The sequence below is a fragment of the Danio rerio genome, chromosome 8, assembly GCF_049306965.1.
Source record: "Danio rerio strain Tuebingen ecotype United States chromosome 8, GRCz12tu, whole genome shotgun sequence".
Lineage (NCBI taxonomy): Eukaryota > Metazoa > Chordata > Actinopteri > Cypriniformes > Danionidae > Danio > Danio rerio.
In genome coordinates this window covers 58,272,501-58,286,782 of record NC_133183.1, presented here as the reverse complement: position 1 = coordinate 58,286,782, position 14,282 = coordinate 58,272,501, and the positions used below count along the sequence as shown (strand labels likewise).

General features: G+C 39.2%; 1 protein-coding gene and 1 long non-coding RNA gene across 51 annotated transcripts in view; one reads left to right on the top strand and one right to left on the bottom strand.

Moving 5' to 3' along the window:
* The window catches only part of prdm16 (PR domain containing 16), a 476,324-nt gene that overhangs the window by 20,353 nt on the left and 441,689 nt on the right, over window positions 1-14,282 (bottom strand). For 49 of the 50 annotated variants that reach the window (XM_021478491.3, XM_021478494.3, XM_021478492.3 and 46 more), the window contains one exon: window positions 14,101-14,282. This exon is cut by the window's right edge and continues 40 nt beyond it. In XM_021478491.3, coding sequence (XP_021334166.1) covers window positions 14,101-14,282 — 182 coding nt within the window. Of the gene's footprint in view, window positions 1-3,424; window positions 3,438-3,531; window positions 3,607-5,926; window positions 5,996-10,157; window positions 10,270-13,068 lie in introns of those variants that run through there. The other variant, XR_012384759.1, reaches the window with a different exon arrangement.
* On the top strand, window positions 2,004-3,897 carry LOC141375932 (uncharacterized). Its single transcript, XR_012384766.1, has 3 exons — window positions 2,004-2,076; window positions 3,331-3,406; window positions 3,490-3,897. It is a non-coding gene; the product is annotated as an uncharacterized lncRNA (long non-coding RNA).

Below are 14,282 nucleotides of genomic sequence, written 5' to 3'. Positions count from 1 at the left end.
TATAGTGTATTGATGTAAATGTGGAGCACAGTAAACTGACATAATACACACAAAACCTCCACATCCAGTGGATTAAAGCCATCAGGACTGGGGAATCTGCTACATCGCCTGTGCTTTAGCCAATCAGTCTGAGTCTGAAAATACTGAAAGTTTACAGCAGACACTACAGGCTGACATTAAGAGCCAACTACAGACAATTGTGTAAATAGTTTTAATTATAGTGTACATTTCTATCAGTTATCCTACAACATCAAGAAGAATTTATTCTAACACAGCTTAACTTTTGACCACATTTTATCACCATTTTCTGAATTTTAGGGAATTTTACAGAAATGTTGAGTAGTGACTCAATGCTCAATAAGAGAATCAAAAGGTTTTAAATAAAAGGAACACAGCAGAGAAACTAAGAGATGTGTTCCCATGCAGCAAACTTAAACAGAACAGTGATGTGCTCAAATTATTCTTCTTTTCTTGGATTGGATTGTCTTATGAACAAAAGTCGTTTACGTTAATCCAGGGTCTGGAGTGAATAAATGGATTGTTTTGAAGGTAAGCCTGGCTGCCCACTTTTCCTGGAGATTTTTTCAGAACAAAGGGTTGTCCAGGGTTGCCTTCACTGCAGCAGCCTGCTCATCAGCTGTCCTAGGCCTCACTGCAGCCTTCTGTCCTAAAAAAACAAAAGGTCAAAAATTGTGTAAATTAGGGGAGCACACGCACACACACATATTATATTGTGATATATGTGATATATGTTGTGTGCAATATCACATTAGTTGTTTTAACTATATGCCAAATCATAATATAGAGCCTGTTGATCATTTAGTTTATCAATTCTCTACGTGCTGCACTAATGTGAGGTGTGCGTGTTAAAATGATCAAACAAACGGTGAGGAAACAGCTTGAAAATCTTACACTCAGACACCAGCGCTCATCAAACCCTTCATTAATACCACACAATAACCTGATTAAACCCTCAATCGTCAAAATAAACTAGCCAATCACCAAAATGCAAGAACTACTGTGATGTTATTGCATTTAGAGTAAGTGATCATGGCCGGCGCGTCCAAAGAGGTGACCTAGGCGGCCGCCTAGGGCGGCAGAATAGAGAGGGCGGTGTCCGCGACACCTCCCTCACCACCCGCGCCCTCAGTTAACATCCGCGTCTAGAGCGGCAGAATAGAGAGGGTGGCGTCCGTGACACTACCCTCACCACCTGCGCCCTCAGTTAACATCCGCGTCTAGAGCGGGAGAATAGAGAGGGTGGCGTCCGCATCACTTCCCTTACCACCTGCGCCCTCAGTTAACATCCGCGTCTAGAGCGGGAGAATAGAGAGGGTGGCGTCCATGACACTACCCTCACCACCCGTGCCCTCAGTTATATCCGCGTCTAGAGCGGCAGAATAGAGAGGGCGGCGTCCGCGACACTACCCTCACCACCCGTGCCCTCAGTTATATTCGCGTCTAGAGCGGCGTCCGCGACACTACCCTCACCACCCGTGCCCTCAGTTATATCCGCGTCTAGGGCGGCGTCCGCGACACTACCCTCACCACCCGTGCCCTCAGTTATATCCGCGTCTAGAGCGGCAGAATAGAGAGGGCAGCATCTGCGACACTTCCCTCATCACTCGCGCCCTCAGTTATATCCGTGTCTAGAGCGGCAGAATAGAAAGGGCGGCGTCCGTGACAGCAGCGAGGCTGGCGACAGCATTGAGGCCGAAGGACTAAAGTCACCATCTTGGATGGGCTGAAGGTGAGTAAATTAACAACAAATTACATTTTTGAGTGAATTAATCCCCTTAAGACTTTCTCTTAAATACTAGTTTCACCAACTAACAGTTAAACAAGCAGTAATCAGACTTGATTTTCAGATTCAAGTTTAATCTAAGCCTAATCTACATTTTGGTGACTGAATTTAAATTTATGAGCAGTCAATCCTTAGGGAACAAATGAAAAGGCTCAGTTCTTAAGATCAATGAGTGTGTTTGTTTTGCAGGAGAGCAACTGAGTGATCCTCCTGCGTTACCTGTCATCATTTGAATGATCTCCTGATTCTGGCCAGTGATGACAGAACTTGAGGTACGGGGACATGTGTCTTCATTATCAGAGTCTTCTGAAATCACAACAGCACAAGACACTGTTCATTTATTATCTTTCAACACGCAGATTCTACAGCTAGGGCTGGGTGGTAAAATCGGTATCGATATTTATTGACTGAACATCGTTGTCAATATCAATAAAAAAGATTTGGTATGTAGTTTCGGTATGAATCGCTACAGTTTTATTAAAATGTGTCTGCTGAGCGCGCGCCTTGGAAGCAGTGCCAATAAGCTTAGGGTCTCAGTTTGTCATTTCCAATGGTCGCACATGTTATGCAAGCGCCGCACATGTAACGCTAGTTAAAAACATCTAAACTTTTCCGAATGCCGTGAGCGCACCGTAACCAATCTGCTTCAAACTTTGTATGGAATACACACATTTCAGTAATAACGGCAGACTAATGACCTCAGACAAACACAGCGCATCCAAACACTGCAGAGCCTTATACTTTTCTCCATAAACTTGCACTGGAGCTGCAGCAATGGTCTCTGTTTGTCATCCTCTGACAAAACGCTTGATGATCACCTAGTTACGAGAAACGCCAGGGGAGCGCGAGCCCATTGTAAATGGTCGAGGAAACCGAAACCACGTGCTTGCGCTTATCACTTCAGGTCAGAATAACAACACATGTGAAAATGAGTGCGGTGGCTGGCAGCAGTGAGGAGATTGTAAATTAAATGGATGCAGCGCCAGAGTGGCTTTTTGGTTTCTTTTCTTGTGCATCCCAGCCTCTAGCTCCACATCTGAAAGAGTTTCAGCATTGGGGTATTGTAATCATTTAACTTCACTATCTGTAATGTTGCAGTGTGTGTTTGAATAATGATGGTTAGTTCCTTTACTAAAGCTCAGATTTGATGATCATAATTTGTGTTGTTGACAGAGTTTGAGGTTTACGGTATCATTATTATTCACACCTTACAGATGTTGATCTACCTTAAAGTTTGCTTTGATTGTTCAGCGTTTACACTTCATCATTGCACACATTTAACATTTTATTAATCAAGTTTAAGTGTCTCTTCAACACGTATGTTTGAGATCTTTTGTTTTAATGTTTGCATAGTTCGCATAGTTAAATGCTATTAAAACTATCTGCCTTAGTAATGTTGGTAAATTAAAATAAAGTGGTTAAAAAATCCTAATATTCCTAAATGTAATAAAAATATTCAATAATTATTGGTATCGAATGATATGAAACATGATATTGTGATACATTTTGTTTTGAATATCGCCCAGCCCTATCTACAACACACTGAAGTAAACTAGCAGATACTGACCAGTTTGAGCGAGGTGACGCTTGTGGCTGACAGAGGTACGGGCAGATGTGTCTTCATTATCAGAGTCTTCTGGAATCACAACAGCACAAAACAGTGTTCATTTATTATCTTTCTACAGGAAGATTCAACAACACACTGAAATAAATTACCACATACTGACCAGTTTGAGTGAGGTGACGCTGGTGGCTGACAGAGGTACATGGACAATGGACATGTGTCTTCATTTTAGAGTCTTCTGGAAAAAGCAACAGGCAACTCAATGTTGGAAGGCAGAATTGGTTTGTTATCATAACAAAAACTCTCCAGGCAGAAGCGATGCTGCTTATAAATCAACCCACATTTAAAAAGTGTTTAATTATTACTGTATTTAAGTGCTAGTACCTAGTCCAGGGATCTGTTATTTGAATACAGCTAAATACATCTACAGTAAGATGATTTGACAGATTTCACATTGTGGTCATTTTTCTCTGGTTGTGGGTCTTCAAACGCATTTGCATATTTGATCTGAATAAAGTTTCTAAAAAGATTTCTGTGCATTCTTGTGTTCATTGGATGGGCCAGATATATTGACTAGGGAGGTGCACAACAACTTTAAATGGAAAATTTATAACGATCCAAAAGATGATGGGATGTGAATAATAGAATTATGCATAAACGAGTAATAAATTACGGTTTCCTGCAATACTACATCATTACCAACTGATGATGGTAATATGATGATGATTGGCATGTGTGTGTAGGGGTGTGACAACCACATAGCTGATGATGACTGGCTAAAAACACAAGTGACACTTTCAAAGAGGTAGACGGAGCTTCTATATTAAAGAAATAAAACTAGTTTAGTATTGTTTATGCGGAAATAACCAATAGTAGTGAGAAAAGTCAATCATGTCAGTGTATTTTGACTAAGTACTTTACAAATTACATTTCCATATGATCAGCTTGCCGTGGATGGAGCCAGAGGTTCGGGCATACGGTGTCAGTGAGAGCGAGAGTGTACTCTGCAGTGATTACAGTGCTCACAAAATCTATTTATTTATATTATACCAAGATTAAAACATGAATAAACAGTAAGTTTGTTGATAGAAACATGCTACATGTACAGTATCTTGTACAATCACCAAATCTGGGTTTCAACCATGAAAAGATGTCAATGTTATTTTTATATTTAATATAAATTATAAACATAATACTGTAATATTTATACTACATTTATGTTACATTGCCCAAGAAGCCAATGCATATTTAGTCTTATTTGTTGGCCAGTTGTGGTGAAAATTATACAACCCCAAATCAAAAGAATTTGGGACAGTATGGAAAATGCAAATAAAAAAAAATAAAGTAGTGATTTCTAAATTTACTTTGGCTTGTATCTCATTGCAGACAGTACAACAAACATTATTTAATGTGCTCCTCATGATTTCTTTCTTTTTTTTTTTTTTTTAATAAACACGAATTCCAATTTTGGTTTTTGCAACACTCCAGAAGCAGTTGTGACAGGAGCAGTTTAGGGCAGTAATCAGGTAAACTGGTAAAATAATGATGTGATGATGTGAAACGGGAGATGTCGAAAGGTGATTTTAATTATGATCTGATTGAGATACAGCCAAAGCAAAGTTTGAAATTATTTCTTTATTATTTGGGTTTTCACACTGTCCCAACCTTTTCTGATATGGGCTTGTAAGTTCTAAAACATCTATTATGTTTTATTGTTCCACTATAAAAAGGATCATATTATAATAAAATAATTATTTGGATAGATGACTCACATTGTCCCAGATAAACATTAACATAGTATAGAATAGTGCAGGATGTTTTATAATAATTTATTGAATTGTGTAAAATCCGCTTTGGAACGCTTAGTTTAAGCAAATTTGATGAACGCGATCATGCGTGTTGATCTGAAGAGAGTTGCTCTCGCTCACCGAATGCGCTGTACTGTGTGCGTCCGTTCCCTAAGCAACAAGAACAAACGCCTGACATCTCCAGTCTGTATTCCACAAAGTAGTTTAGAATTAACTGTTTAGAGATGGTGTGACAACGCGTACCTATGTGTGCCTTTGATGCACCCTTTCATGCTTCTTATGTCCTTGTCGCAGCACCAGTGACACCAAAATTCATATGCTGATTTGATCCGGTACATACCGGTTAAAAAGCTACCGGTGCTATAATGGCACCAGGTTTCAGTACCTAACCCTATTCAACACCCCATGCCACGTCAAATTGCTGGAGTTCTTTGTGCAAAAACATCCCTGACCAAGTATTGGTTTACAGCAGTCTAACACTACTGTGATAATTTTTTTTCTATTGGTCTTCAGTAATATTCTAATTTTCTTAATATTCTAAACATCTTAATGTATTGAGATGCTCCTGGACATTTTGTGTGCTTTTTATTTTACAAGCTTCTTTTTAAAGTAATGCAATAGTTTATTTCCTTGGAAATTCGTTACTTTTATAATGATAAAATTAAGTTACTAAGTCAGTTATTATTTGTGAAAAGTAACTATAACTAATTACTTTTATAAGTAACCCGCACAACACTGCTTGTGACTTACCTTTTTCAGTGCTTTGGACTTCACTCTCCTGGCGGGATCTAGAAGACGAGCTTCTATTATTTTCACTCTCTGTAAAACAAGTAAGAAAAAAATTAGGAAAAAACAATACCCAAAAAACCACAGATAATATTAACCAAATACCAAATTAGTTTTACTCACCATCAGCCAGTGGTGGATTTAGGCATGGGCAATATGGGCATGGGGAGATGGTGCAAAAAAAGTGCCCCCGTTAAAACTTTGAGGTAAGATTTACTTCATGCAAGTGTATAAATTTAGACTGGTTATCTCAGAATAAAGACGTTAGGAGCTATTCACATCACACGCAAGTTTGTTGATCTCTATGTGCAACTGAACAAATGCTGGTGAAAACAAATTGATGCAACGTATATGTGATTGGTCACTGCTATAAGAGCGATCTATATTGTTTCAATAGAGCCATCATTGCTGTGGCAGAGAAGTGTATACGAGTTCCGACGGTAGTGGTTACTGGATATGGAAGTGTATGTACTAAGCAAAATATATGTGGGCTCATGCAGTAGTAAGATCTATGATCTATAAAGATTCTGTGGTGATCTATGATAATTGGCAGTGGTGCATTATAAGGCGAGCGTCGCCTGTAGGAGCGGTCACTGCACTTGCAGTGGTGCATAATAAGGTGTGCGTCTCCAGTGGGAGCAGTCACTGCGCTTGCAGTGATGGATAATAATAAAGTGTGCATTTCCAGTGGGAGCAGTCACTGCACTTGCAGTGATGAATAATAATGAAGTGTGCATCTCCAGTGGGAGCAGTCACTGCGCTTGCAGTGATGAATAATAATAAAGTGTGCATCTCCAGTGGGAGCAGTCACTGCACTTGCAGTGATGGATAATAATGTGTGCATCTCCAGTGGGAGCAGTCACTGCGCTTGCAGTGATGAATAATAATAAAGTGTGCATCTCCAGTGGGAGCAGTCACTGCGCTTGCAGTGATGAATAATAATAAAGTGTGCATTTCCAGTGGGAGCAGTCACTGCGCTTGCAGTGATGAATAATAATAAAGTGTGCATCTCCAGTGGGAGCAGTCACTGCACTTGCAGTGATGGATAATAAAGTGTGCATTTCCAGTGGGAGCAGTCACTGCGCTTGCAGTGATGAATAATAATAAAGTGTGCATCTCCAGTGGGAGCAGTCACTGCGCTTGCAGTGATGAATAATAATAAAGTGTGCATTTCCAGTGGGAGCAGTCACTGCGCTTGCAGTGATGGATAATAAAGTGTGCATTTCCAGTGGGAGCAGTCACTGCACTTGCAGTGATGGATAATAATGTGTGCATCTCCAGTGGGAGCAGTCACTGCGCTTGCAGTGATGAATAATAATAAAGTGTGCATCTCCAGTGGGAGCAGTCACTGCGCTTGCAGTGATGAATAATAATAAAGTGTGCATTTCCAGTGGGAGCAGTCACTGCGCTTGCAGTGATGGATAATAAAGTGTGCATTTCCAGTGGGAGCAGTCACTGCACTTGCAGTGATGAATAATAATAAAGTGTGCATCTCCAGTGGGAGCAGTCACTGCGCTTGCAGTGATGGATAATAATGTGTGCATCTCCAGTGGGAGCAGTCACTGCACTTGCAGTGATGGATAATAATGTGTGCATCTCCAGTGGGAGCAGTCACTGCGCTTGCAGTGATGAATAATAATAAAGTGTGCATCTCCAGTGGGAGCAGTCACTGCGCTTGCAGTGATGAATAATAATAAAGTGTGCATCTCCAGTGGGAGCAGTCACTGCGCTTGACTCCTGAAGTAGCGGTCACTGCACTGGCAGCAGTGTGTAATAAGGTGTGCGTCTCCCGTAGGAGCGGTCACTGCACCTGCAGTGGTGCATAATAATAAGGTGTGCGTCTCCTGTATGAGTGGTCACTGCCCTAGCAGCAGTGTGTAATAAGGTGTGCGTCTCCCGTAGAAGCGGTCACTGCGCTTGCAGTGGTGCATGATAGTAAAGTGTGGGACTCCTGTAGGAGCGGTCACTGCACTGGCAGTTGTGTGTAATAAGGTGTGCGTCTCCAGTGCGAGCAGTCAATGCGCTAGCAGTGATGCATAAATTTACAGTGGGCAATTGCTGCTAGCAGCGGCAACCTTATGATATAACTCCTTGGAGGGATTAAGGATCAAGGATTTGAAAAGGCTTAGGGGTTGAAATAGTTAAAGGGGGCAATGATGGGGCATTTCCACTGACTTTTACAATTAATTTCTATTCATTTCATTTTCTGGTCGGCTTAGTCCCTTTATTAATCCAGGGTCGCCACAGCGGAATGAACTGCCAACTTATCCAGCAAGTTTTACGCAGCGGACACCCTTCCAGCCGCAACCCATCTATAAATAGAAATAGGGAAATTTCTATGAAAAACTTAAATGATAGACTTAAAGGAACTTAATGTAGTGCAAGGAGCGTTGAGGAGTAGCCGAAGGTTTTGAAAGGAGTTCCTTCAATTATATCGAGTGAAATTGCAAGTTAAATTGCTGTGAAAATAGGTGGGGTAAGCTAGACATGTGATTCTGGATGATTTTTGAGCTGAAATTGCTTATCAGCTTGGTGTGATTGCTTTATATTTACTTATTAAATTTAAGCAATTTATTTTATATATATATGTCTATTACTTATTATTTTCTTTCTGCTTTATTTTTATTACAATTCATTTATTGTTTCACTTGCAGAACAAAGATTATGTCTGTGTTTACGGTAATAACATATTTAAGTTTATACATGTTAAGTACCTAGACGATGAATCTATGGGAGAAAGTCTATACACGGCGTTGTGATCGGCAATCGATTGCTCTTGACTGCCTTGTCCTGTGCTATACAGGTGTAAAACTGTAGTGTTTGCCTCTGATGTTGAAGTAGTACACTACAGACACTATAAAAATAAACATTAACTGAAATCATTGAGTTGATGCGACCTTAATACGGTGCACATATGATTAATGTATAACAAGCGTTTTTTACCTGGTTAATCTGCAAGCAGCACGAGGGCAGAATAGGCTTGTTATTCATAATTTTGCCGCCACAAAAGCAGTGGCATTGCGGGCTGTACTAAGGCAGATTCCCGCTGTGAGTTAGTGGAAATGCTCCATGCGTGGGGGATGGATGGGGCTGTAGCGGAGATGTGCTTGAGCTGTCATGGCGAATTGGCCGATGGTGGCGCTTCGCCGTGTAGAGCGGCGGCCTGGCACTCGATTGATCTGTGCCGGTGGTTGCCGAAACTGGGGCGCGGCTCAGGTTTGTTGCAGGCGTCTGGAAAAGCGGCAGCGTGGCGGGACTTAGTTAAGACCGCGGCCTCTGTTGATAGTGCTGATGCGCTGGACATCAGCTTGGAGTTTGCAGGAGCCGTGTCATCCTCATGGAAATTTGCTGTTTGGACAAGGTTACATTAATTAAATGTACCAACGCTGAAGTCGAGAGAAAACGGAGGTATGACGTGTTTGAATATTTATAGGGGTTTCCTCTTGAGTTGACTGGATAATAGAATGATTGTGAGGTTGATGAATTAGCCTCGTCAAAGACTGATCGTGCTCCTCCCCAAACTTGTTTATAAAACATCCCTTAATGTTCTACTGAAGAAAAATCAATCTTGGATGACGTGAGTAAATGAATGGGAAACTTTCATTTTGGGGTGAACTATCCATTTATGGTGTATTAATGGTGTAATAATGCTCAGGTCAATATTGCTGTAAAATCGGCTTTTCTTTCACTGTGCGCACTGTAAAACACTGCAGAGCACCTGTAAATGTGGCTGTACCTGTAGTCTACACTAGTAGCTCCAGATTTTTCCTGCTATGAATGTCAATAGCTTCTTGTATCCAGATTATTTCTAAATATCTTAGTTGAAAACACATGAGGTGGAGTAAATGTTAGGTAGAGTTAAATTTTGGTTGAACTATCACTTCAATATTCTGTTAAATGTGCAATAGTTTCAAACATTGTGTTGGTTTTCACCTAACCTTCACACCCATATCAAGGGTTCGAGTTAAACACGGTTAGGGTTTGGGTTTATAGTCATTTGCTATTTTCCATTAATTTGTTTATACCTGCTATTTATTAAGCAAAAATAATGACATCAGAAAATCACTGGTCATTTATTGACAGGCACTGGGGCTGTGTACTCACAGAGGATCAAAATGAGGCCTTCATATTTATTGCTTATGTCATTTACTTGGGGGAAAATCTTTTGATTATACTTTAGAAACATTTAACTTACCTCTGTAGAGATGTCACTAACAAAATAAGAAGCATTGCTTATTTCCTCTTCCTCATCTCTCTTCTGTCCATCTTGCTCCCCCTCATCACTCTTGGTTTTTCTTTTTTGTCATCTGTAATTAAACATTTTTACATCAACTCAAAGATGAAAGAAAACTAATAATCTAGCTATTAATTTATTAATCTAACACAGAGAACATTCAACAGGAGATATGCAAACATGTCTCTTAGATATCATGCTGAAAACAAAAACAGCTAGATGAGAAGAAAAGTGAACACATTTCTCACAGTTCTGTTTGCCTCTTTATAATTTAACAGTGCATCTGAGCTGATAAATATTCAAAAGTTACAATGCATTATAATACTTGCCTAATTGTGGTCAAAGCCTTTAAGAGTATGATGCATTATACCAGCAGAGAAATGTTCTGTGATGTGGTCATAATGATTTTAAGTGGATTTGTCTGATTCATGTAAAGTAAGAGAAGTTTATGTTCTTTTAAACAGCCACAAGATATCAAGAACTGTTTAAGACAATGCCCATTAGATAAAGCCAGGGCTGTGTGGGAAAGTGTTTTAATATTTAATTAAATATTTAATTAAACATAATTAAATATGTAAGAATATATGATGTTTTAAATACACACAGTGACTGTGAGCTGATGAAGGCCAGCTCAGCTTACAGGTGTAGAGTCTGCAAACTTTAACTTTGTCTGCAAAGTTAAAAACATGCTTTGATAAAAAAGGAGAAGTTGGGAGGTTTTATCATAGTTTAGGACATAAAAATACGTAGATCAATTTATTTTAATATTGCGTCCTATTATTCCCCACTTCTTGATAATCAGTGGCTTAAAATTTATAAATATGTAAGAATATATGATGTTTTAAATACACACAGTGACTGTGAGCTGATGAAGGCCAGCTCAGCTTACAGGTGTAGAGTCTGCTGTGTGTGTGTGTGATCAGCAGCAGCGCCCCTCCCCCATCCCCCAGCAGAGCAGAGCAGAGCAGTGGGGGAGGGGTGGCGCCTGCTCTCTAACACTTGTTAACTCGTTAACTCTTATAGCAGTCAATGTAGTCACACTTAAACACCTGTTGAAGACATCTGCCTTGAAATAAAATCAAGGACTGTGTGGGAAAGTGTAAAGTATGATACAGCTCAGTACTGTGCAGATGTAAAGTATACAGTTTTACTCTGCTGTTTAATCTAGCTTACTCTTGAAAGCTATGAGAACAAATATGTAGTTCAAAGTATGAAGTATTATAATGTATTGTAACTTATGTTATAATTATTATATACAACATTATTTTAAGGTTGTTTTTAAGTCATGATGCATTCACGATGCTGCTTTAGGAATAAATATAAGTTTTATTTTTTTTAAAAAGTTATAAAACTGAGTCAAATATAATCAGAAACTGAAGTGTAAATGTTATTAGTGATTATGATCGTGCATTGAGTGTCAATCAGCTGTTTGCTGTTAATGAGAGTTCATTAATTGATGGTTGAGGAGTAGAGAGAGAGAGCAGCTCCCCTCCCCCACTGCTGCGCTGCTCTCTCTCTCTCTCTCTCTCTCTCTCTCTCTCTCTCTCTCTCTCTCTCAGTTCAGTTCAGTTCAAGTTGCTTTATTGGCATGACATTAAATACAGTATTGCCAAAGCATTTCAAATATGAAACATATTAAAACCATTGAAAATAATAATTAATAGTAATACAAATAAGATATAATGACACAAAAAAAAAACAATACATTTGATAAATATAATAATAATAATAGTAAAAAGTTTAAATTATTTAAATAAGACACAAATTTACATTAACCGTTTCTTATGGTGTGTAGGATGTATACATATTTTGCAGCCAGTTCAAATGTCAATTCGTCCTCTCCGAGTATATGGTAAAGTTTTTCTGAGTCATTTAAATTAAAAAATGAATTGATCAATGTTTCAAATTGGGGGAAAAATATTTCTCTAGTCGTGCTGTATTTGGGGCAGAACAGAAGGAAGTGTGTCTCATCCTCTATTTGGTTTGTGTCACACTGTTTACATATTCTCTTTTCCTTAGGAGTCCAGGATTTTTTATGTCTGCCTTTTTCTATTTCTAGGTCATGATCACAGAGGCGATATTTAGAAAGAATGTGCTTTTCTTTTAATTGTTTTAATGATAAATAATTTGCCAACTGTGTGGTTCTATTTAGGGCCGAATAACATTTAAGTTTAGTCTGGAGGTTGAATTCAGTTTTCAGTTTTTCATCATAGTTATATTTTAATGTTTTGTCAATTTGTTTGTGAAGGTTTTGTTTGGGGACGGGTTCGGTTTGTGTTTTTTCCAGTAGCTCAGATACCAGTGTGTTTAGAGGATGAGACACTGTAGGTTTTTCATTAGCCAGAAGGGCTTTATATTGGACAGACTGGGGGTCCGACTGATGCAGGTGCAGCCAGAACTGAACAGCTCGTTTCTGAATCTCCAAATTTAGCGGGTATAAACCCAGTTCAGCCCTGCAGGCAATGTTAGACGTGTTTCTGTGGATATGTAATATGCTTTTAGCAAATTCTAATTGTGTTCGTTCAATTAAACTTTTATTCCAATTTTCTAATTTTAATACTGGTGCCCAAATTTTACAAAAAAAAAAAAAAAAAAAAAAAAAAAAAAAATCTCTCTCTCTCTCTCAGCCGTCATTAGCGATCTCTCCGTCAGGTACAATCAGACTTCAACAGCTCACTAACAAACTTAACTCAGCTGAATATCTTCCTATGTTATATCTTAATCAGCTGAGGTGAATGAAGGTGTTCACTGAGGAACAGCTGACTGTGGCAGCACTCAGATACAAATACATAAGTCAACACTTAATTAGTTACTTAATTGCTCGACAGCATGAGCTAATAATTAATGAATTAGTATTAAAATCATGACTTACTCTGTCGTGTTGTCCTTGTCATGTACCTGGCCTCGCAGGTGCTGTGGTGTTGATGCAGCCTCTGTCTTCCGCTATACCGATCCCTTTAATCCGGCCCACGTGAGCGCATTGTCATTTACATATATGGTCTTAATGTCAAAACATCTAAAAAGAGCATATTCCATTGGTCTATCATTCAGCCTATCAATCCGACCGAACAATGAGCGAACCGTCCAATCAGAAACCTTGAAGAGTCATCCTCTTGCAGCCAATCAAAAAAAGCTGCCGTAAACCCGTCTGCCTTTAGGGGGAGCTCAGGAGAATTAAGCAAACACACCTAGTGTCATGATTTGCTATTAAAATAAGGACATTTGGGAAACTCCCACAGCATGATGCCCAGCCCCCCTGGAGCCATTATTGAGCAAAATAAAGTGAGGACCTCAATTTTGTCCTCACTTTATCGAAATGTCCTCACTTAAAAGGTGTTTTGTCATGAATTGGTCCTCACAAGTATAGCATTACAAACACACACACACACACACACACACAAACACACACACACACACACACACAAAATCATATTATTGTTTTGAATCATTTGTTCACTAGAAAGTTCAGTAAACCTCATTTATTGTAAATAGTATTTATTAATGTCACTTTTAATGAACTGAATTGATTCTTACTGAATAAAACATGTTTTAAGCACCAAGTCATCATATTAAAATTATTTCTGAAGGATCACGTGAAGAATGAGTAACGGCTGCCTTAAATCCAAAAGTAAATTGAATTTGAGTTGTTAAATTGTGATGATATTTTTTACGTTTAAGAGACTCTTTACACTGTTCCTATTGAAAATAATTCTGTGCATTTTCTCCAAGCTAAATAATAGCACACTATTAATCTAAGTGCAGCAATTTTTGCTACTGGAGCATCATAATGCAGAAAAAAAGCTCCACTTTCAGAAAAACAGAAAGGTACAGTATGTCTACAATGATGTCCAACTAGCAAGAGTGTTGATTTAAGTCTGAGTGTTTTACTGAATGTTCTGCTCACCTGCGCGTGTGTTCATAAGACATAGGCAGAGGGGTGGGCTCCTCATCCTCGTCGTAAGTGCCCTGCACCATAGTGGCGGGAGAGGCTGTTTCATCCTGCGACTTCTCTGTCAACGAGCCTTCTTCATCTTCATCGTCGCCCTCCATCTCCTCTTCCTCCTCCTCCAGTTTAGAAGCAGTGAG